The following is a 24,370-nucleotide window of genomic DNA, read 5'->3' on the forward strand; positions in this document are numbered from 1 at the left end:
AATTTTTGCCTGTTACTTAAATTTTTCTGTAATCTTAAAATGTTCTAGATTTCTCAAATGGAGGTGTTCTGACACTTTCTTAGGTTAGGGGCTCCATACCATTCCTTCCAGGATAAGAGTTAATTCTTGGGGAATGTCCTTGTGGTGTATGCAACTCAGCCATTCCTTCTTTGATATCTCAGGGAAATATGTAGTAGTGGTGACTAACTTTTCATAATCAACCCATGTATTCATTATGCATGGATGTTTTCATTGGCAGTCTCAACCATTCATTGAATAAAGACTTTCAGGTTCGTCATCTTTAGAACTGTGTCCATGATGCAGAATTCGTATTAACCTGTCCTTGCGCTTTATACATTATTTTTGTTTTGTTGTACTTCCATAATGCCCTTCGCGGGTTCGTGGATCTTGTATGTTTGCTGGTGTTGGCCAGAATAGAAACGTACACCTCGTCCTTGTAGAATTCTCAACAATGGATGTGAGATTCGTACATAGTATTTCTTGGTCATTTTTGCATGTTTTTTTTTCATTGTGCATCGTCTTGGAATCTGGATTGTATTACTTTCCTAGATTGCTAGAGTTTCAGTGTGGCATAATGGACTGTAATGTAACAGGATTTCAGGTTTTCTGCAAAGAGGAAGTAGAAGTAGAATTTCTGAAATACTTACACAATGAAAATAAGTTTAGTGTGCTATTGTATTGTAACAGTACTTGCCTTTATGGTTATAAGGCTGAATATAGTCATAACATTTTTGTTCCTAAGTGCCAAATAATTAGTAGATAATACTTTGAAAAAGAGGGGTTAATTAAGCTAAGTCTTTCCTTGTAGGAATCGGCTCCTTGCTTTCTTTTGGGGAAGACCGTGGGTGTATAATTTCATGGGTTCAATGGTTTCGCCTTGACAGCATTTGCAATTAAGGTTTCACCAATGAGGAACATGTAATCCCATTTTATTGGAATTAGTGGAGGTCATTTTATGAAGTTCTTCAATGTTATCCTTGAGTTCCAATTATTTTATTTCAACAATATCCAACCAGTTAGTCCATTGATATGTGACATTCGAAAAAACAAGAAATTTGTGTAGGTGTACCCAAGAAGTGATGGAACATCATAAGATGCTTCCTTGAAATCAGGATTTATTCATTCTAACCTCCGATATGGAAGATTTGGTGGATGACATGAATCTTATGAAAGATGCATGTTATCCGGCAGATCAAATTCCACTCAAATCTTTAGAACTCTTGGCCCGTCACACTATGACAGAGGTAGCAGTCTTCAGACTGTGATATCATTGAAACCTTGCTACTTTTCATGCCCATTTGAGTCAAACTGATGGGCACGCCTGCTGCAAGCAATTGAAGAAAAAAAACTAAATCGTTATTTGGTTTCCGGGGTGTATCACGCACCTTCATTGTAAATTACAAGGTACTTTGGTGTCTTGTAGCCTGAAGTTGAGATAATCTTGTTTTGGCGAAATGTGTTAAAACACCTGAAGATGGAGTTTCATTTTGAATCAACATCTGTGAGAGCATAGGCCCTTTGATATCTCTTTTGTCTGGGGTTCTAACTGATTGAGTTAGCATTGGATGGTGACTCTTTGTGAAGATCTGATAATGAAGACGGTTAGATCTTGTTGGTGTCATCCAGAAGATACCTTTACATTTCGGGAGGATGGACAAGAGGTCGAGTTGAAGCAACGCTGTTATTGATGAAAGAAACTGCATGGTACCACTTGTCCAAGTCTAGAGGATTCAGAGACTTGGTTTTAGAAGATCCTGGACCTGACATGTGAAGTCGGGTCTGGGAAGAGGAACTGTCAACTAGGAAAAGGCAGCAGCCCAAGTGTAGGAGTCTTTGTCCTCAGAGATGAATTGGAAATTCACATTATTTTCTAGATTTTGGCCATGGAAGATCCTGGACCTGACAAGTGAAGTCAGGTTTGGGGAAAGGCAGCAGTCCAAGTCTAGGATGAATTTGAAAGGAATATCCGTGGACAATCCTGGACCTGACATGGTGAAGTCAGGTCTGGAAGAAGGAAGCATCATCATAAAAAGGCAGCATGTATAGGACGGTCTAAAGAAACCCCCTCGTCTCATTCTTGCCCATGGGCCTACCATGGTATAGAGGGACAGGGGGCCAGGAGTGGTGGAAATTCTTCCAGTAATATCAATCTGGAAGAATTTACAGAAAATGGGCTAGAAGAAGTGGAAACCTGTGTTAATGAAAAGATTATCTTATCCTCGTGTGGAGAATATATCTATACTGGTCGCAATCCCTTGTGAATGAACAAACTGAAACGCGAGGATCTGTATAATAAAAGAGTATCTGCCGAAGTTATTCATTCAGCAGTACATGTTATGCTAGGAATGTTGAAAAGTACTGTTAGTTGTAAACTTGGATTAGTAAATTGGTCCTAATGGTAGTAGGGGATTGACATTATTACCAGTTATCGATCCTTGGCAGGTAGAATAAGTTGGGAATCTAAGCAGCTGAACAATTGCCTACGGTACCTTACCAAAAGTCTGAGCAGGGTCTTTTTGCTGGAATCCTGCCAGTGCCTGTTAGAGCAGGATGGATAGGCACCAAGCTTCTTTCACAGTGACTTTGGTCTATGATGAACGAGAGGGTTGATGAAAAAGGATTTCCTGTCAAAGATTTTGGTAGAATGCCTAGGTACATGTACGTCAAAAGCAGATCAGAGTTGGTTGTCAAATCAAATGATTTAATGAGATAGACGCATATTCTTTACTTTAGTGGATATTAGTTACTCTTATATCATTCCAGTTAATCCTTAAAGAGTAATTTGCCTCTAAAAGTTTTGTCAGAAAAAAAAGATGATGTAATTTGAACCTATAAGCCTGTATACTGTGATTTGGTTCGCATCGCGTTGATGAGTTGTCAAAAGTTTTGACATAAAATAAATAAAAATGCATTTGCATTGAAGAAATTTTTGCTTTTATTTTGGTTTCAGTCCTTTCAAGTGAGAAAGAGCAGGCAAGAGAATCGAGATGTTTGAAAGGGAGTGGTGGGGTGGTAGAAGAGAGAGATAGGGTGTGTGTGTGTATGCAAGTGAGAGAGAAATAGTGTGTGTGGGTTTGAATAGGAGGGGGGGTAACAGACAGAGAGTGTGTTGTGTCTTTGTGAGAAAGGAGGGGAGCGGGAGGGGCTGGTCTTCTAATTCAAGATAGACGGGTGTGATGGAGAGTGTATGGCGAGTTGGAGCCAGGGAGGAGGGGCAAGAGGTCTTTGGGAAAAGCCGGGTTACAGGAGTTAGAAGAAAATAAGAGCGGCATATTCTTATTGCTCTATTTGTGTACCTTAGAGAGAGGGAGGGGGGGTGCGTGATCCGTGATGGGTTAGGGGAATATATTATATTGGTGTAATCGTTTACCTCGAAAATCAGAAGAATAATACCCCCTCCCCCGGGCCATATACACCCCCTTGAATTAACATTTATTCGAACTAAAACTAGTTCGCTATACACTAGATATGTCCTTGAATGAAAAAAAAATTCATTCATTCGAAAAACTACAAAAGAAATGTAGTTTTGTTTGGTATGACACTAAGGGTATTACAGACGGTTGTAAGCTACGGAGTCTGGGACCACCCTACTTTATTTTCACAAATCTTACTACAATATTTGTGACGCCCCTCGTAAAAATCAAAATAATACGACGAAGTCAAATATAGTGACTTTTAGTCAATTTCGACACCTTGTTTAAAGCTACTATTAGAGCCGTCAAGGTCGACGTTAGTTAAAAGTGACAATGTCATGACTTTTTTATTCTGTCAAAACAGGAAAGGAAAATAAGGTTTGTCATGTGTGTTGGCGATGTGTTGTTAAAAGCTATCGATATCGAAAACAGAATGAGCAAAAATGGTTTGCACCCCCTCATCTCCCTCTTCTTCCGTATCTTATATTATTTCTTTTTCATTGTCAAAAATTAAAGAAAAAAACTATGTTTCTCATTTTTTGTTTGCAATGTCTTGTTAAAAGCTATCGATATCGAAAACATAAAGAATTAACAATAAAAAGGGGGGAGTCGTGGTCTAGTGGTTATGACTAGCATCTTTCAATCTGGGGTCATGCGTCCAATTCCCAGCCTTAACACCTAACAAGGTGGATACGTGCGCTAAATCCTATTTTTTTTATTTTTTCTGCCTTTCCACTTCCTAAATTTTTCTTTACCCCTCTCCTTTTCACTAGACCTACTTAAAATCATTGGGGTTCGGTCGTCAGCTGTTCCTTCAGCAAGAAATTAACCCACATTGTGCTGCACCCAATCCAGGTGATGTAAATGGGTATGTAGAATAGGTTTAGCAGAGGTAACATCATGAATATAGGAGCGCCTTGAACACCTAACAAGGTGGATACGTGCGCTAAATCCTATTTTATTAATAATTTCTTCTGCCTTTCATCTTTACCTAAATTTTCCTTTACCTCTCCCCTTTTCACTAGACCTACTTAAAACTATTGGGGATGGCCGTCAGCTGTTGCCCCTTATGCGTAAGAAAGAATGGATTCTCTGTAAATCTGCACCATTTTTTGTCTTCTAAATTGATACGTTTTCATCACAATCCTGTTTTTTTATCACCGATGAAGCGAAGTCAAAACTATAGTGGCGGATTCAAACAAGGGGGTGGGGGCTTTAACAAAAACTGGCAAACAAAAAGTAAAAGAAAGGAAGGGTAGTCACCACTCACGGGAATAATGTACCAGTGCTTTTTTGTTGCTGTCTTTACAAGAAGTCACTCCCTCAAAATAATAATGTAACATTTGGGAAGGTACGTGTCCCCATTCCACCCACCCCCCTCTAAGATTCGCGCCTGATTCTACATGTGACATCGTCATTGCAAGACGTAAATTTTGAATGACATTCTCTTCTTTCGTTGTTACAGTCCAAATCTTCTTCTTCATTGTTCCTTCTATTTGACGTCTTGCTATAATTATCATCCCTGTTTTTCAATTCCTCCATTTATCTGTGTTTTCCTTTCTTTCTTTTTATAATGCCTGCGTGTGGGTGTGTGAACGAGCACAAACTGAAGTCCTGTGCCGTAGGCCTATAATAGGAGATGTATCGAATCATTTCGATTCATTCTCCATCCTTGTCTAGAGAGAAGCAGCATCAGATGTCAGTGCAGTGAATCTCTCAATAAAGTCTCTTGCTTCCATCTTTCACAACAAATATTTCCATCGTAAGTTACAACCTTATCTCTATAGACCAAGTATATACTGGAAGTTATTTTTCGAAATTATCGAATTCTATGTCCGTTATTTTGTGCAATGTTCACTTTTTTTGGGGGGGGTGCTCCTTTTTACAAATTCATCGTTTCGTTTTATCTTTTTTTCGTTTAAGTTCAAAGCTAAAGGGATAGTAAATTATCTTTCTTTTTACATACTGATAGGGCTGATGTTTTTAGTAAACATGAGCTTAGATTTCATCCAGAGAACAGAAAAATGTAGTGAGATATTGATAAAAACTTAAAATTTGTATCTATAAAAGCTTTCATAATAAATTATTCAAAAAAGGTCCCCCTTTTCTTTCACGTTCAAGATGGATCGTCGAGGTGGCGGAGGATCTCGGTCAGGAGGCAACAAGAATGAAGAACTCATCGTTAAGAGTGCAGACATGTCAGACGAAGACCAGGATCTTGCCTGTGATATCGCTAAGGACGCCATGGGGAAGTTCAACGTCGAGAAGGACATCGCCGCCCATATCAAGAAAGAGTTCGATAAGACCCACGAGCCGACTTGGCACTGCATCGTCGGGCGTAACTTCGGCAGCTACGTCACTCACGAAACAAAGTGTTTCATCTATTTTTACATCGGTCAGAAAGCATTCCTTCTCTTCAAGTCGGGATAGAATTTGAAAAGACAAATTCTTATATTTTCTTTAGATTCGATGAGAGTTCAACATTTACAGCGAAATTTGTTCAAAGTATTTATATTTTTAGATGGTCACTGAGCGAAAAATCGCGTCATCGTCCGATTAGAATAAGTGATGGTTAAAATTTATCAACTCAATTCTTGCGTAAATATATTTTATTCAGGAATAGCATTAAGTGGTTTCTTTTGAAATTTTTTGCTGTGAAATTATCTTCGGATAATAACGTTTTCATTTCAAGCAAGACCTATCTACCATGTATGTCATATATGTACATGCATATTTCCTCTGTCATAAGATGTAAATTTACTGATTCTAATTTTGAGAAATATATCTCGTGGTGCTACTATATGTACTGTAGTTTCAGACATGTTCCAGCTAAGATGAAGAAGTGTCATGAAGATTGAACTATGAATCAATTTTAGGTCATTGTTCCATGTCACATGCTCTTGGTAATTTACATTGGCCATCAAAATAATGAGTGCCGTAATAATTATGGTTGCCTGTATAGAAAATGGTTTTAAAGATGACAATGAGCAGATGATGATTTAATGATTTGCAAAGTTGAAAATTCACCGTTATCAAAACGATGAAAGTACTGATCTTTCTGCTGCTATTTTTTGGTAACATCGTAAATGTGGGTTTGATAGTTACTATTTATCAGTTTGATCGATTATTGATTATTTTATTGACTAATTGAGTATACATGGTTGCTCGATGGAATAATTGTTTGATGATGAGGATAAATTCTAGACCCAAGATGTTGATCACAAAAACTCATAGGCATTTCAGACCTGATATTGGTACAATATGATTGATTGATTTGATGAATAAATTGATTGTTTTGTCAACTGATTTTTAATTGGTTAATGCTATTAATCTATCCTATGCTTCGTTGGTTTATCAGTATGTGATTGATTGATTGATTGACTGATTGGTTGGTTGGTTGGTTGGTTGGTTGTTTAGTTGGTTATTCAGATTGATATATTGGTTGGTTTATTATATGGTTGATTGATTGATTGATTGTTTGATTGGTTGTTTGGTTGGTTGGTTGGTTAATTGATTGATTGATTGATTGATTAATTGATTGATTGATTAGTTAAAAAATAAATTAAATTAATTTTGACATGACGAGATAGATCTCGAGATGTATTTCTCATCGCGTCTACGAAATTTATTAGAAGAATGGATGGTTAGTTATGTTTTATCGAGTTGTTGGTTAGTTGAATGGTTGGTTGAGTGGATGGGTGGTTGGTTAGTTCGTTGATTTGTTTGACGGTTAGATGATTGGTTAGTTAGATGGTTAGGTGTTTGGTTGGTTAGTAATGTGGTTGTCTGAGTGGTTGGTTGGTCGGATAGTAGGTTGGTTGGATGATTAGTTATTTTGTCAGATGGTTATTGTGATGGTTAGTTGGTCTGTTGGTTATTTTGATAGTTTGTTGGGTAATTGGTTGGTCAGTTTTATGGTTGATTGTTTGGTACATGGTTATTTGGATGGCTAGTTTGTTTTGTTTTTTTAGTTAGAGGCTTGGTTGGTTGGTTGGTTGGTTGAATGGGTCGTCAATTCTATGGTTGAATAATTGTTTTGTTGGTTATTTAGATAGTTAGTTAGATGCTTGCTTTGTTGCTTGGTTGGTTACTTGAATGATTGGCTGGTACTGTTGGGTGCTTTGCTGATAAGTTGGTTGGTAAGTCAGATGGTTGGTAATTCATATGACTGGGTGAGTGCATTGGTTAAAATGGCTGGTTGGTTTGATGACTGATTGACTAGTTGGTTAGATAATTGTATACTTGAAATAAATATTTGATCAAGTTGATTAGTCAATCCAGTAAGTTCTACTTATTGATTCGCAGTTAGGACAATATGATTGGTATTTAGATATGATTATATAGGCATAGGGACTTGATCATAAAATAAATATATAGAGTTGAAAGAGAGAAAGCTATATGAAAACAAGAACTGCATAGAATATTCATTCAATTTGGATTTCCCTTTCTTGACGATTGATAAGTATATGCGTAAAATATGCTGGAAAATATCATGCTGCATAATATCATCTCTCAATCGTCATGGAAATTTGAATACAATGACCCTCCAGTCCTACCTCCCCCTAGTTTTCGATATCTAATGTTGTATGCGTGTATACTCCCGGACCCCTTCTTACAAGGAGTTGTGATTGATCCCACTTCCCTCACTGATCCAATCAACATCAACTAAATGGATATCTATGGAGATTTGCACACCGGGGCCCAAAGCAGGCCACCCTAAATAAATTCCATAAAGATGATACACATCTAGGCACTGGAAATATCTTTCTCACGATACACCCGATTTGAGAAATGCCTCACACCTAGCACACAATAATGGTTAAAAGCTACTGAGTCAACTAAATAAAAAGGGAATCATCAATGAAAAAAATGCAGTGTAAAGAAATCAAATACGGCGTTAGAATAAACAGCTCCTTGAACGTTATTGCATTGACAAGACGCCAAGGTCCTTTATTCATAACACCACGTTACAACTTTGGGTATATACTACATGTTTTAAACAATATATTGCTGGCTTGTTACAACCTCCATGTATGCCGGGTGGGGTGTAAATACAGTAAGACTTACATTGTCTTGTTAAAAGCTACGAGAGAAATGGCCTTCTTTCATTTTTTTTGTCTCATTTTTGTTTTTTAGTGAGAACGTTCAAATAAACCGCACTATGTCCTCAAGACGTATTGTTGACAGTTCATTGATGACAGTCCTGTCAACGTCTTCCGAAAATATTGTAGAACATGAAAATTGATAACGATTATTGGTTGATGGTAGATGCATGGTGCTGCTGCCATGGGCGGAAGTATGTCCCCAAATGTAGGGGGGCAAGGGGCTGGAAACTTTGACAAACAAAAAAAGGGGGAAAAAAGGTTTTCACCAAAATTTAAGGTCATTCAGTCCAAAATACACGTATTATTTCAATTGGGAATGATGTATTTTTCTTCATCATGAAAGACCAAAAATAGTAGGGGGACAGTTTATATTGTCTCCCCCTACTTGCAGTGGCGTAACTACGGGGGGGGCATGGGGGGCACGTGCCCCCCCAATCGGCTGGCCAAAAAAAAAAAAACCGGGGAAAAGGAGAAAAAGAGGGAAAAGGGAAGAGAAACGTAGTGGGGGAAAGAAGAAATTGTTGTTTATCATAGTGTTATATTATGTTATATAACATAAGAAGCATTTTTTCACAACTTTATGAAACATTATTTGCTTAATTGTGTCTTCATTGTTCCTGGTGCTCACATAGACTTTTTAACGAGATATATAAAACTGCTGTACTAAAGCCTCCCGTTTTCAAATCAATATACAACAAAATAATATATTTCCTCGCAATTAGAGTTATTATTGTTTTAAGTATAATTGTTTTTAAGTTATTGCCCTATTTTAAGGTCTTAATATAAAGCATTTCCTGTCCGTGCTAACGTTCGCATTAGTGGATTGGTGAGATTTCTGCTCTTCATGAACTCCTAAAATCAGTCCTTAAAATGTCAATTTTTCTGATCTGAATATCAAAATATTTTAGCTCGCGCTTCGCGCTCGCAGTATTTCATTAGTGAGATGCGTATGATAATCATGATTACAATGACTTCAAAAAGTGCTCCATGTGTTTAGATGTAATTCTAACAAAATCAGCAAGCGCTTGGCACTTGCATTAGATTACTATGGTGAGATATGTATACTCTGACTTAATGGATTCGTAACTATAGTCCTTAAAATATCCATGTTTGGGGTCAATATATACAAAAATTTCAGCTCGCGCTTCGCGCTCGCATCATTTGGTTAGTCAAATACGTAGGGTCTTAGAGAATTCCTACAAACAACCCTTAGAATGCCCCTCTTCAGGTCTATATTTCCTAAATTTTCAGCTCGCGCTTTCGCGCTTGCAGTATTTGATTAGTAAGATACGTATGATAATCATGATTACATGACTGTGTTTAGATGTAATTCTAACAAAATCAGCAAAGGATGGCACTAGCATTAGATGACTATGGTGAGATATTTATACTCTTAATGGATTCTAAAATATAATCCTTAAAATTTCCTTGTTTAGGGTCAGTATATACAAAAATTTTAGCTCGCGCTTCGCGCTCGCATTGTTTGTTTAACGAGACAGTTAAGTATCATGATTACAAAACAATTCGCTTATAATGTCAATTTTTAGCCCTCAATATCAAAAATTTTCAGCTCGCGCTTGCATTATTTAATCAGTGAGATACATATCCGTTTGATGGCACTGCATGTCCTTAAAATATCTCTATTAGGTCAGTATACCTGACAACTGAGCGCGCTTCGCGCGCTCCCTAAGTGACCCGAAATTTTTGCTGGTGCCCCCCCAATGCCGTGACCCACGGTACGCCACTGCCTACTTGGTAGGGGGAACGCGTCCCCCCTGCCCCCCTGGGATTTCCGCCCATTGCTCCTGCTAATGATAATGAGGGGTGAGGGGAGGAAGATGATGAATAATCAAATGTGGAGGGGAGGGGGATATAGTTAATTACGATGGTGATGATCGTGATGATGATATGATGAAGATGGTGGTGGTGGTGGTGGTGGAGGACAAAGAGATGGTGGTATATGTCTAATGGTAATGGAGATACGAAAGCGATGGTGTGGTGTTCGTGGTGAATATTATCATAATTCAATATTATTATGATGATAACCACAACGACAATTATAATGAAAATGATGATGAAATTCGGTGCAGATTTGAGATAGGGAATATACTACCCGTATCGTTTTAGAATGATAAGGGGGTGGCTACAAAATAAATGATTGTATGTTTATCCCCTACCCTTGATTATAACTTTTACTGTATGTCTTGATGTCCTTCATGCCTGAACAATATTTATTTTGTAATGCTTCTTTTATTCTGCCACAACCACCCCCCCTTTTTTGTATAATTATGTACATGTATTTGATTGTTTCCAATTATGGATCACTTGTAAATATTTTGATTGATTTGAGATTGATTTTATACCAATAAATACTTAAATATAAAAAAAAATGATGAAAAATTGAAATACATTTATTCTTCCTAAAAAAAAAATGCTCGGTTGATTGACTACTATAATTCTCATGTTTTCTTTTCTCAACCTCCTTTTGTGTCTGTGGTTGGATGCGTGTGTTGTTTTCGCGCGGGGAGTACGAGTACAAATTCAAAGAACAAACGTTGTTCCGACGAAGATATATAACAGAAATGTTTTGACATACCTTATGCTAATTTACCACTCTACTCTCTTCGAGATATCATCGGATTGAGTCCTCAGTTCAGCAACTGTACTAGCTTCGATCATCCCGTGGTTCACGGCATCTACATCAATCGTAAGTGAGATTTCAATGTTTTACAGTAGTCAGTTAAATCTCCCAAACGTATTTTTCAAGGCCAAAATGAAGCAATTTTATCTCTGTCAATCGCAAATGAGATTTTAATGTTTTTAGCAGTCAGATAAATCTTCCAATCGCATTTTTCTAGACCAAAATGAAGATTCAAGATTTATGTTTATTCAATTTTTGCAGCCAGGAAGGCTGCATTGACACTGAATTCACATTGATAAAAAACGTAAAAATTACACATGCATGAGAACAATTTCAATTACAATAAGATTACTACTAGTAATTCAATTTTACAATAATAATTCAAATTGACGATGGAGATTCAAATTTAAAATAACAATTATACTTTTGCGGTACTAATCTCAATTAGAAATAATAATTATAATTCACAATGATAATTTTAATTATAGTATCAATTTGATCATTTTTACAAGAAGCATGTCAATTTTGACTTGATTCGTACTTTTCCTGAGAACTGTTGATATAAAATTTACAATGAATATGCACATACACTGCTTTTATACTTCATTATTCCTTTTGGGGGGGAATATAGATCTTGAATTTTTTGGATATCTTTTGTACAATGGCATATTTATTAATTTAGTATTTTTTATTTATAGATGAGTCGCAGTGGTCGTAGTACCTTCATGTCCGATGACAAGCGATCAGATAAAGACAAACTTGTCGTTAAGAATGCTGACATGTCTGATGAAGATCAAGAGGATGCCGTATCAGTGGCGCAGGAAGCGTTCGAGAAGTTTACCGTCGAGAAGGACATCGCCGCCCATATCAAGAAAGAATTCGATAAGACCCACGAACCGACCTGGCACTGCATCGTCGGGCGCAACTACGGCAGCTACGTCACGCACGAGAAAGGCGGTTTCATCTACTTTTACATCGGTCAGAAAGCGATCCTTCTCTTCAAATCAGGCTAGGGACAAACAAAATCAGCGAAATAGAATCAAATAGCTGGAATCATTTTAGGTGCATATATATATGTATGACTTTGGATGGAACTCTAGGTTGACGAAGATATCAACAGAAAACAGAGGTGTATGCATTCTCTTCATGTGTTTGTGAATCGCGATGTAACATCACCGATCTATATTTATTTTAATAAGTTTTTATTTTCAATTCAGATAATAAAGCATAGTTTATAATGATATAATGATAATATATATGTAACATAATATTTATATCATCTATCTCCGTTAGGGCCAATATTCCATTCATCTGCGATTCGTGGAATATTTTCCCGAACTCTTGGAATATTTCTTGTATTCCATTCTGAGCCATCCAATATAATATAATTATTGTATCACTTATTGTCTTAATTAAACAATAAGGAAATTAGAACGTATATTATATCACTGAAATTCTTGATGTGAATCGCAGTGCAAAAATCAAATTACCTATACTGTACAGAACCTAAAGAAATGGTAAACAATTCAGTGAATGGAAACAAACAAACAAAATAAATAATAAAAAAATAAAAATATGTTGATTATGTAGTCTTATATCGATACTGTTTAATTATATATAAGAAATTCTGATATTTATCATTCTCATTTTTATTACTGGTGCTGTTATTATCATTAATCAACTATTATTACTCATTATTATCTATTAACAGTCACTGTAATGTAACGAAATACAAAGAATTCGAGATCAAGCCCGAATGAAAAGAAAAATAGTTTGTTGATTTGACATGTTCAGTAAGGTACACTTTAGATATTTCATATGATTTTTATTTTGTATCTTTGTATAGATAGAATTAAGAGAAATCGCCCGAAAGGGTTTAATTAAGACATATCTATTTTGTTTGTGTTTGTTGGTTATAATTGGCTGATTAATCAAAAGGTTGATTGAATTATTCACTGATTGATTGATTGATTAATTGATTGATTGATTGATTGATTGATTGATTGATTGATTGATTGATTGATTGATTGATTGATTGATTGATTGATTGATTGATTGATTGGTTGGTTGTTTGGTTGGGTTGGTTGATTGGTTGTTTGGTTGGGGAGGTTGATTGGTTGGTTGGTTGATTGATTGACTGGTTGGTTGGTTGATTGGTTGGTAGATTGAATGAATGAATGATTGATTGATTGATTGATTGATTGACTGATTGATTGATTGATTGATTGATTGATTGATTGGTTGGTTGTTTGGTTGGGTTGGTTGATTGGTTGTTTGGTTGGGGAGGTTGATTGGTTGGTTGGTTGATTGATTGACTGGTTGGTTGGTTGATTGGTTGGTTGGTAGATTGAATGAATGAATGATTGATTGATTGATTGATTGATTGATTGATTGATTGAGAGAGGGAGAGTGAGAGTATAGTGAGGGAGAGCCAATATAGAAAGGGGTAGGGGTAAATGCCCATGTGATCTTCCAAAGATTGAACAAAGGAACACAAATATTACTAATAGGGGAAAAGAAGGATAAAAGAAGAAAATTAATAAAGAGATATTCGAATCGTGTAATCTTCTGTGGCTTGTCTCATACCATCGGGTGTTCGCGTAACCAGACATTTTGAGGAAAAGTCCCTCATAATTCGCCAAATGTTAAAGGCTTTGCTCGGATGCTTCTTTCGTTCGTATCTTTTTAGAAATTTGCCTCATACGCCATGTCTGACCCCTCAGTTATTTGGCATATTACGCCACTGGGCGTCTGTTAAGATTGGTAGTCTGTATGTCTATTTCGAACAATAAATTATGGATTGGATTGGATTTAATGTCATCAATCCATGACAATTTACCAAACAAATTGCAAGGATTTAGAAATTCTGTAGATATTTTGAATGCCACAAGTAACAATATTCAACTAAATAAAAAGACATTGTCAAGAAGAACTAGACACAATGATTAACAGGCCAGCAAAATTCGTATGGTAAATACTGCCCCAAAATAAATTAATTCTATGTAAAGATTTTGTGAATAATTAAGATATTTATTCTTGTAAATAATGTAAATATGTTCACTAAAATGATCGCAATTTTCTGCAACAGTAATAAGTAGAATTAGTAATCAGTTTGATGCACAATATTAAGATTTAGTTAAAATTGTTATTTAAACTATGATAATGACATTAATTGGGGCTGTAACCTCGATTAACATGTTGCTTTTATGTTAGCTCCAATTACCAAATGTTTTGTTTATATCTGATGTACTATTCCATGTAATTGTACCTGACAGTGATATATTTGGTAATAAAATTCAATTCAAAATCATACTACTGCATGAAATACATCATATTCTCTTTTCCTAAATCTTCAAAACTACAATTGAAATTTAATTGCTACTATGGAGTGAATGATTGATAGATGTTATAATTTCAATTCTCTCTGATCACGGTGAAATAAGATAAGGGTAAATTACTATGGCCTTATACGCATATTTTTCTTTCCTGAAGGGTAGGACGCATACAATTTTTTAAGAAACTCAAAAGCGAGGGAGCGAAGTGACTGAGTTTGTCATTGGGCCGATTTTGCATCTTCCTAGGTGAATTTTTAAGAATTTCATGCAAATTTTCAGTCAAAAAAATGTTAGTTTTCAAAATTACTGGGGGCTAACTACCCCTGTCCCCAGCCGCTTACGGTAATTGAAATTACTTTTCATCTAATGCGAGTGCCAAGCGCTTGCTGATTTTGTTAGAATTACATCTAAACACATGACTAATATACGCATCTCACTAATCAAAGATGCGCGAAGCGCGAGTTGAAAATTTGGGAAATTCAGACCTGAAGAGGGATTTTTTAAGGCTTGTTTGTAGGATTTCATGAAGACCATACGTTTTTTCACTAACCAAATGATGCGATCGCGAAGCGCGAGCTGAAATTTTCATATTCAGATCAGAAAAGGGGACATTTGAAAAACTGATTTTAGGAATTCGTGAAGAGCAGACATATCTTACCAATCCACTCATGCGAAAGTAAGCAAGGACTGGAAATGTTTTACATTTAGATCTTAAAAGGAGGCAATCACTAGTCAAGAAAAAGAAGCATATGTCACTTCATAAAACAATAATAACTCGAAGTGCGAGGAAATATATTTGATGTATATTGACTTGAAAACGGGATGTTTTAGAACAACAGGATTATATATCTCGTTAAACAGACAATACGAGTACCAGGAACGATGAACACAGGCCCTGAGAGAATTATGTTTCATCAAGTTATGAAAAAATATTTATGTAATATAACACAATATCCTACATCATATAATATGATATGATATAATATAATATGAAATAAAATAATATAATATAATGTAATATAACATATTATAATTTATAATAATTTCTTCTTCCCCATTACGTTTCTCTTCCTTTCTCCCTATTTTTTCTCCTTTTCCCTGTGTTTTTTTTTTTGTTTTGTTTTTTGTCGCCAGCCTAGGGGGGGACACATGCCCCTCGTAGTTACGCCACTGATGTTAAAGATGACAAGAAGCAAATATGGTGTTAAAGAAAAAAACTTTTCACCTCAACCTTGTCAAGACATCAAGGTTTTCCATTCAAAGCACACCTACCAAACAATCTGGTTCCCAAGACAGAATGTCCATACAGTGTTGTTTGTTAAAAGCTACCGCTGATATGAAGGATGAATATTTTTGTTAAATATAGGTGGTTATTGTTTTGTTAGAAGCTACGAAAAAAGGGTGACATTGGATTTTGTTGTTGTTTTTTCAATACTTTTTTCGTTTTTTCAAAGTATATCTTGCCATTATAAAAGCCCACGAGCTCCCCCCCCCCCACCTGCATTCCAACAAATTAAATGGGACTCTAAACCCACTAGGTTTTTATAAGGATATTTTTAAAAGATGATTAGTTAAAATTTAGCAAAATCGGACAAATGACGTGAAATTCAAAACTTTGTTAAGTTGTAGAAAGTTAATAAGCCGCATGGACATGGTCCCTTGGTTGTCATGTGGTCTAGTGGTTAGAGCGTTGCGGGACTCCTAATCGTAAGGTTGTAAGTTCGAATCCCCGCTCTGTCATTGTCTATACTTTGATAACATGCCTAATTAAAGGACAAGTCCACCCTAACAAAAACTTGAGAACAATTCAACAAGCATAACAAGTGAAAATTTCATCAAAATCGGATGTAAAATAAGAAAGCTATGACATTTTAAAATTTTGCTTCATTTCTCAAAACAGTTATATGCACATCTCGGTCGGTATGCAAATGAGGGAACTCACTCACTATTTCTTTTGTATTTTTTTTTCTCGTCATTGTCATGTGAAATGAAGATTCATTCCTCCCTGAACACGTGGAATTCCATTATTTTAACATTTTGTGTTTCAGGCAAGGAGGTCCTAATTGTCAAATTCATAAAAATTGAAATATTGTATAATAAAATTCAAGCAATAAAAAACAAAAGACATAGTGAGTGGGTGACATCATCGACTCTCTCATTTGGATGTAACTGGCTCGTAAATATATTTTGTTAAAAATAAACGAAACTTCAAAATGTCATAACTTTCTTATTTTACATCCAATTTTGATGAAATTTTCAGCATTGTGCTAGTCTGATTTTTCTAAGGTGGACTTGACCTTTAACTACGCAAAATGTTTCCTAGGTATCAACTTGGCGTCATAGCACAACAAGCTGTCATATCGAGCTCCTATACACGTGAGTTACCATGACAGAAACAGAAGTCTACAAGCATAGAATGAATTGAATTTGACACTTTAATAAATAACACCATGTCTAGGGTGCTGACTAGACCATCTGTAGGCCTACATGTATGTGTTAAATTTACAGTACATGAGTGAATCTAGTCTCACTACTCCAGACTCTGTCTTATGCACTATGCGAATACAAAAAGTATGTGCCAATAGACTAGTATATCTATTTGCTACTCAAAATGAACAACGCACCCCTTCCTTTCAAACACTTTTACTCAGATTTTATATCTTTTACGAGGACAGATTTTATGCGATATTCGATTACCGCACAAATAAAGTAGATGTGTAAATAAGAGAAAATCATTTTAATTCCTAATATTCAATTTGAAACAACAATAGTTTTCTTGTTCTTGATTTTTTCAGACATTCATTCATCATTCTTTATTTTCATCTTTTTTTCACTGACGAATCAGGAAGGGAGTACATGCACATATGACACCAATTTTTATCATATTTTTCTTTTTGAATACTTTAACAGCTTTAAAAATGACTTTTATCAAGAAAACAAAAAATGATTGTAAGATTGTTATTTTGATATCATTCAAAAGACCTAGTTATTTTCTTATTTTAACTTGAACATCCATGTCATGCGCAAATTGATCTCTGAAAACTATTACTCCTGCTCATGACAAAATTAGATTTTTATAAGAAATTATACTTATTGATGTTTTAACAAATCCAAGCTTTGAAGGGTAGGTCTACGTAGCAATACTTAACGCCACAAACCCAGCGGTACCAAAGTTATTAAATAAAATACTATATTCAAGTTAGCAACAAAAGTAAAAAGACAAAAATCAATGCTTTATCTCAGCACATTTTATGTTTTCTTTGAAGTTATTGTCCCTTGTCAACAACTACTAAAATTCAATAAAAGTGAAGGTAATGTTAAGTAACCGAAAAATCAATGTATTTCTTGAAATTACAATATTTTGTCTCAAGCAAAAGTGGGGGTGTGCGAAATAATTTGAAGTCCTTTCTTTATTATTTTTTTCCTGACAATAATACGAATACTTTCTCAGTGAGTGAATATGGGGGCGTTGTCAGTCAACTTTCAAAGTCAAACAATGTTGTCTTGGGTTATCGAGCTGGGTGTAAAGTTGACCTTGAAATAAGAAGAGGTTTCCTAGCCGAACTCCGTGGGAACACTTCAAAGGGTATTTGTCAATTCTTTTGTTTCCACCAATTGTTGCGTGGAAATACAAAAACGTTTGTTATGGTTCAAGAAGGGCGTGTAAAATGGCGAAAGATGAAATGAAATAGGGCCTATTGACCGTAGAGACTGATTTCTTTTATCTTTCATTTCAGTTAGAAAATTTACCCCGATCCAGCGTAGTTTGATTTTCCTTAGCAAAGCCCAGTCATATCACTTCAGGTAAGAAACTATTAGTATAGTGTTTTTACTACATTTAAAGCTCATTTTACCTCATAATGTATATAATATTTACACAATGCTTCGTTTGTCATCTATCAACCAAAGATAGCAGAAGAGACAAAAAACATATTACCTCAAAAAAATATGTCAATCTTATGTTTCTGCTGACGTCGCACCAATCACAGCGATGGCTTGCCTGACATTACGCTTTACACTGGGTAGGTAATAGTTAGGAGAGAATTTCCGAGAATTCTTTTTCATCGTTCTATATCCAAACTGATGTAATTCAGTTGACAATCTTGTGATTGGTTAAATGTTAGCTATCATGAATAAAAAATTGGATTTTGTACATGATTAGGCACTATCATTTCTCTTGAACAGGATGTCGAAAACAAGTCATTCTACATATAGCTTCACTACCAGTGCAAAGACTAGTGGTGGTTTCACAAGCAACTCACCGGTAAGTACTCTTATATTTTATCAGACTTTTATTATGAAATATACCCGGGGGGCCACTTACATTGACGAGTGGATACCATGCGCGACCAAAAAAACACGTAAAAAGGATGTCTTTTTCACGATAGGGCACGTTACGTACGTAACGTGATAAGGGTGTCAAAAACACAAAAATAATGAAAAAAGGGTATCTATTTCGCTAGGAAAATTACGTGTTTAGGGTCGAATTTGCGGGGATGATAAAACAAAATAAAAATGTTTTAGAAAGGATGTCCTTTTTTCCCCAACACTACGTGTTTAGAGTCCAATTTGCGCGAGGTGTAGAAGGTGGGGTCGTACTAAACCAAATAAGGTAAAGCCGACGACCGAAGGACCCGTAACAATAAAACATTCCTGTACTTGGTTAGGGGTTCATTTCAGGGAATATTTGCCAAGAGTATCGTTTTGTTTCCAATACTTGTTAAGGGTAGGGTTTCACACGCCAATACTTGTTAAGGGGTGCATTTTCAGAATATGGAAATTACGTGTTTAGGGTGCTTTTCGAGACCCCATGGTCGCGCATGGTATCCACTCGTGAATGGAAGTGGCCCCCCCGGGAAAATATATACATTTATTTATTTTTATCATTCATTTTTTTTTTTGGGGGGTGAAGTGCTTACGGTTCTTTGAGCAGTCTGTTGTGTTGTATACTTGTCCTGGGTTAAGTTTAATTCATTCTAGTCTTTAGTGGTTCGATCGAGGGTGTATTTATGAGTATCACTTGACGTCGAAATTTGATAAGTATTTCCTCAAGTCTGCCGGCTGGTTTGGTGGATATTTTTTTCGGGGTTGATGGCAACAAGACATTTTTAACATTATAGGCTTAGTCTTTTAAATCTGTTTTCGTTCGTGTGGAACCTTGTCGAACGCTTTGGCAAAGTCGAGAAAAGCTACATGTACAGACTTTCCTTTCTCACGAGTATTTGTTATATCATGGACAGTAATTGGGTGGTAGAATAAAACGTTTTGCACTAAAACCATCTTGATTGTCAACCGAGATTTTACAATGTGTTCGAGTATCTTATAAGCAATTCCCTCTATAGTTAGTGGGATCAGACTTGTCCCCTTCTTTAAAGATAGCTAGACAGACATTAGCCCTTTTCCGCTGTAAAGTGACATAACCCTTAATTTATTGAGGATTGATAGATATCAGTTAATATTGGGGTTATTTCATTTGCTTCCATTGCATGGAGGAAGGTCATCTGGTCTAGATGTCTTATTACGATTAATGCTTTGGAGTTGTTTTAATTCGTGAGGCACGTTTCATAAAGAGTTACAACTGATCAGAATCAACTTTTCCAACTAAATGCAAATGCTGATTTGTATTATGATTCCGTGTATTAATTTAAATTGGAACTCTCTAAGTAGGCTGCTTAATGAGCATTGCCTTGGTCTTATAAAAATATTGTCTATATCTTTATCTGAAAGACGGTAGTTACACTTTAGTCTTGTGAATACTCCAGGTGTTATTTATTTCTGGTAAAGAAATATTGCATAAAGTGTTGTTTATGCATTATCATTTATTGATACAATATTTTACCTAATAAAAAAAGCTATGTCCGGTTGAACTGTGGCTCTATCTTTTCTCGATAATTACATTATTTACATCAACAAACCATAACACAACAAACTTTTATGCTGCCCCCCCCCAAAAAAAAAAATAAACAAAAATAAATGAAATAAGATAGATTGATTAAAAATAGATAAGTAAATGAATAAAGTGAAATAAAAATAATAAATAATTGTGAAAAAATATATCATGAAAATGAAATAAAGATGATAAATAATTATAAAAAATACATCATGACCCCCCCCCCCGTGCCTGTGATGATAAGATAAAGGCAACGTGATAGGTTATCAATTATAGACATTCGGAGTTTGTATGAATATACCTGATACAGATACAATTTGATTTCTCCAGTAAGAGGGTTTTCATCAGTTAGATGCTTTAGTAATTGTTATCAGGCAAGGTACCTTATGGCCTGATGGGAGACTAACAGCAAGTTATAGTTTCAGCTGAAAATGGGTTAACATCTGTATAGCCGTAACTTTCCTTTGTATTCATTTTAATTACAACATGTAATTTTATTTGTCGTTGAAATAAAAAATCAAAACAATGACTTCCGATGAATTTATCACTTCCTGTTCTTAAGTTACAATCCATTTGTCTTCTCGAAGCTCTATTTCTTTAAATCTTTGTTTTAAAAAAAAGTGCTATATTTCGATCCCTGTTTTATCATTTTTTTATTTTTAAATTGAAAAATTTAGTGATATTCCCGAACAAGTTAGAAGCATATGCTAATGTGTAGATCTAGATAGCAACATAATTAAGCGTCTATTCAAATTTCTCCCTCTTTCATCTAGTTTATTAGTTCACCATCACCACCATCGTCGTCATCGCTCTCATCGTCAAAGAAAAAAGATCAAAAACCAGTCATCAAGAGTGTTGATATGACAGAGGACATGCAAGATCGAGCACTCGACCTCGGCGTGGATGCCATGGAAAGATTCCAAACTGAGAAAGATCGCGCCGCCCACATCAAGAAGACCTTCGACCTCGAGTTCGACACCACGTGGCACGTCATCGTCGGCAAGCATTTCGCAAGTTTCGTCACGCACGAAGCAAAGTGTTTCATCTACTTCTACATCGGTCCTATGGCTTTTTTGCTTTGGAAGTCGGGTTAAATAATATAGTACAATTATCCTCATCTATTCCAACATTGAACTCTTATGTACATGTCGACCCAAATATAAGCCTATAGTAATAGCCTCTATCTATTCATCATATTAGATTATACTTCATGTTTTTGCTGAAAAATGTTATCATGCGCAGTATATCGATCATAGTCAAGTATGAAATTCAGACCTTTTCTGTCGAAATAACGAGTGTGATGCATGCATATTCGGTATGATATTAGATATCGTCTATCAAATAGTATGGCGTAACTTTGAACCATAGGTGGTTAATTATTATTTTTTTTTTTTGCATTCAAATTTGCAACCCCTTTCACGGCACACCTCTGAATAACGCTTAAGGGAGCAAAATATAGCTAATTGCACCCTTAAAGATGAAAAGGGTTTCTCGGGTTCAAATTTTCACCAAAATAATGTCAACGTTGTTTTTGAAGGGTGCAAAATTGCATCTTTTTCCACATTGTACACCATTGTTTTCTATGATTTCTTCATCTCAACTAAGATTAAAATATTACAGTCTTCTTCTCTTTCAAACTGTATTTATTTATTTATCTATTTATTTCTTTTTTTATTCATTCATTTATTTGTGTTTATTTGTTTATTCATTTAATGGTTTATTTCAATATTTATTCAATCATTAATTTAAAAAAAAATTGCCTGGTTCATGGTTTATTTGCTTTTTATTTACTTGATTTATTCATTATTAGTTTTCTTTCATTTATCATCATGATTATGTTATCTATTCATTTTACATGATCGATGAAATTAGAAAATGTATCAATTCATACATTTATTATTTATTAACCAATCAATCTGGCTTTATTCATTGCTTTGATTTCCTTTTTTTTCTTTAATTCTTCATTAGTGTGATTTTATTAGTCATTTCTAAATCAACTATAAAAAAACATATTCATGTTTACTACTTTTTATTGAGTCCTTCATTTTCATGTCAGTTTTCAATTTATTTTTCATTTGTATGTGATCAGTTATTGAGTCGAACTACTTAGTTGATTGATTATTGAAGTTATTATTAATACTTGTACATGTTCCTCATGCTTACCATTATTTTGTTTATTTATATATTTACACTCGACTTTCTCCCCTTACTTTTGTTGTAAAATTCCAATTCCACATCTTTTTCATTTTTTTTCTTGGTGTGTTAATAATCTACACCCTTGATTCTTTTGAGCAATCCTACCTTATTTGATTTTCTTATTTTTATTCAAAGAATCTTATCCAATTAGCGTCCATTATTGATCAATTATTATTCTTTGTATTTCAATTTACCCCCCCCCCCCTAAAAAAGGGTTCGTGATTGTCATTATGTAGCTATCTGTTTGTATCATTTCATTCATAATCATGATAATATATGGTGAACGAATAATCAATGATGTTTTATGTACATTACGCCGCCCCTTTTTTTTCTTCTTCAACGCTCGGTCTCCTGTCTGTGTATATTTTTAGGGCGTGTCTAAACCATGTCACATCCAAATAATACTGTATATTCGTGGGGGAAAACGGGTGATATATCATTTTACATTCTAAAAACAATGAGAAAATGTTTACCTAATATTTGGTAGAAAGGGAACATGCATGGCACACGCTTATTGGTCAATAAACTGTCGATAAATACAAATGTTTAGATTTTTTATTTATACTGTAAGTATTTGATACATTTCTACATAATTTGTGAATGTCCATGAAAGTACTATGTATATTTCTCAATGAATTTAGATTCATGTTACAGTTACTTCTCATTTACCCAGGACCTGTTAACACTATTTCGAGAGCACTGCATGGATCCCATTTATTGTCTGTATAATGTTAAACACGTGTTGTCTGTCCACTAATAATATTTGAAAAAGCTACAAGTTAAGAAAGAATTTTCGTTTTCTGGTCTTGTATTGTTAATATATAAGAATTTTTCGGGATGCTCAAGGAGTTGGTATGACTGTACATATTGATTGAAGGATGTAATGACCATTGTTCATGTTACTGTTTGTGGTGGTGATGTTTGTGGTGGTACAGGTGGTGGTGGTGATGATGATGATGATGATGATGATGATGATGATGGCAGCGATGGTGGTGGTGATGGTCTTGGTGGTGGTGGTGATGGTGATGATGATGATGATAATGATAATGATGATGATGGCAGCGATGGTGGTGGTGATGGTCGTGGTGGTGGTGGTGATGATGATGATGATGATGATAATGATAATGATGATGATGATGATGGCAGCGATGGTGGTGGTGATGGTGATGATGATGGCAGCGATGGTGGTGGTGGTGGTGATGATGATGATGGCAGCGATGACGGTGGTGATGGTGGTGGTGGTGTTGATGATGATGGCAGCGATGGTGGTGGTGATGGTAATGGAGGTGATGGTGATGATGATGATGATGATGGCCATAAAGATGAATGAGGCTAGTGATCAAAACATGTTAATTACCGATCAGTCCACTAATCAAAATCAATAAATCTGACAATCACTCATTCAATCAATCAATCATCAATGAATCGAGAAATCAATCAACAAATAATTCAACCTGTCAATCAACCAATCGATCAATTACCGAATCAATGCAGTCAATCAATGAACCAACCAATCGATCAATCAGTCAATCATTGTTTTTGTATTGAGTAGTTTCTATTGACAACTTCAATTCATATACAAAATAAAATATATATAAATAGAACTTTGATGTCTTTACAAATACCTTGACAACTCATAAATTAAACATCATTTTTTTCATGAATGTTGCAATTAAACACAATGTCAGAGACATCTTCCAAAATATAATTATAAATAACATTGATAATAATTATATGCATCAAGAAGAAACTTTTACAGTAAATTCAAC

The 24,370-nt window shown here is 35.3% G+C and overlaps 3 protein-coding genes across 3 annotated transcripts; all 3 read left to right on the forward strand.

Annotated features, from left to right (window-relative positions):
- Nucleotides 1-5,545: 5,545 nt before the first annotated feature.
- LOC121424460 (dynein light chain 1, cytoplasmic-like) lies at nt 5,546-6,760 on the forward strand. The gene has a single exon (XM_041620155.1). The coding sequence runs from the start codon at nt 5,556-5,558 to the stop codon at nt 5,862-5,864; it is 309 nt and encodes a 102-aa protein (XP_041476089.1). The 5' UTR covers nt 5,546-5,555; the 3' UTR covers nt 5,865-6,760.
- Nucleotides 6,761-11,214: 4,454 nt separating this feature from the next.
- LOC121424459 (dynein light chain 1, cytoplasmic-like) lies at nt 11,215-12,244 on the forward strand. Its single transcript, XM_041620154.1, has 2 exons — nt 11,215-11,246; nt 11,879-12,244. The coding sequence occupies exon 2, from the start codon at nt 11,879-11,881 to the stop codon at nt 12,191-12,193; it is 315 nt and encodes a 104-aa protein (XP_041476088.1). The 5' UTR covers nt 11,215-11,246; the 3' UTR covers nt 12,194-12,244.
- A 7,503-nt stretch (nt 12,245-19,747) lies between these two features.
- On the forward strand, nt 19,748-21,499 carry LOC121424206 (dynein light chain 1, cytoplasmic-like). The gene is made up of 2 exons (XM_041619814.1): nt 19,748-19,765; nt 21,179-21,499. Exons 1-2 carry the CDS (start codon nt 19,748-19,750, stop codon nt 21,497-21,499), a joined length of 339 nt encoding a protein of 112 aa, XP_041475748.1.
- The last annotated feature ends 2,871 nt before the right edge of the window (nt 21,500-24,370 follow it).

The sequence above is a fragment of the Lytechinus variegatus genome, chromosome 11, assembly GCF_018143015.1.
Source record: "Lytechinus variegatus isolate NC3 chromosome 11, Lvar_3.0, whole genome shotgun sequence".
NCBI classification, from domain to species: domain Eukaryota; kingdom Metazoa; phylum Echinodermata; class Echinoidea; order Temnopleuroida; family Toxopneustidae; genus Lytechinus; species Lytechinus variegatus.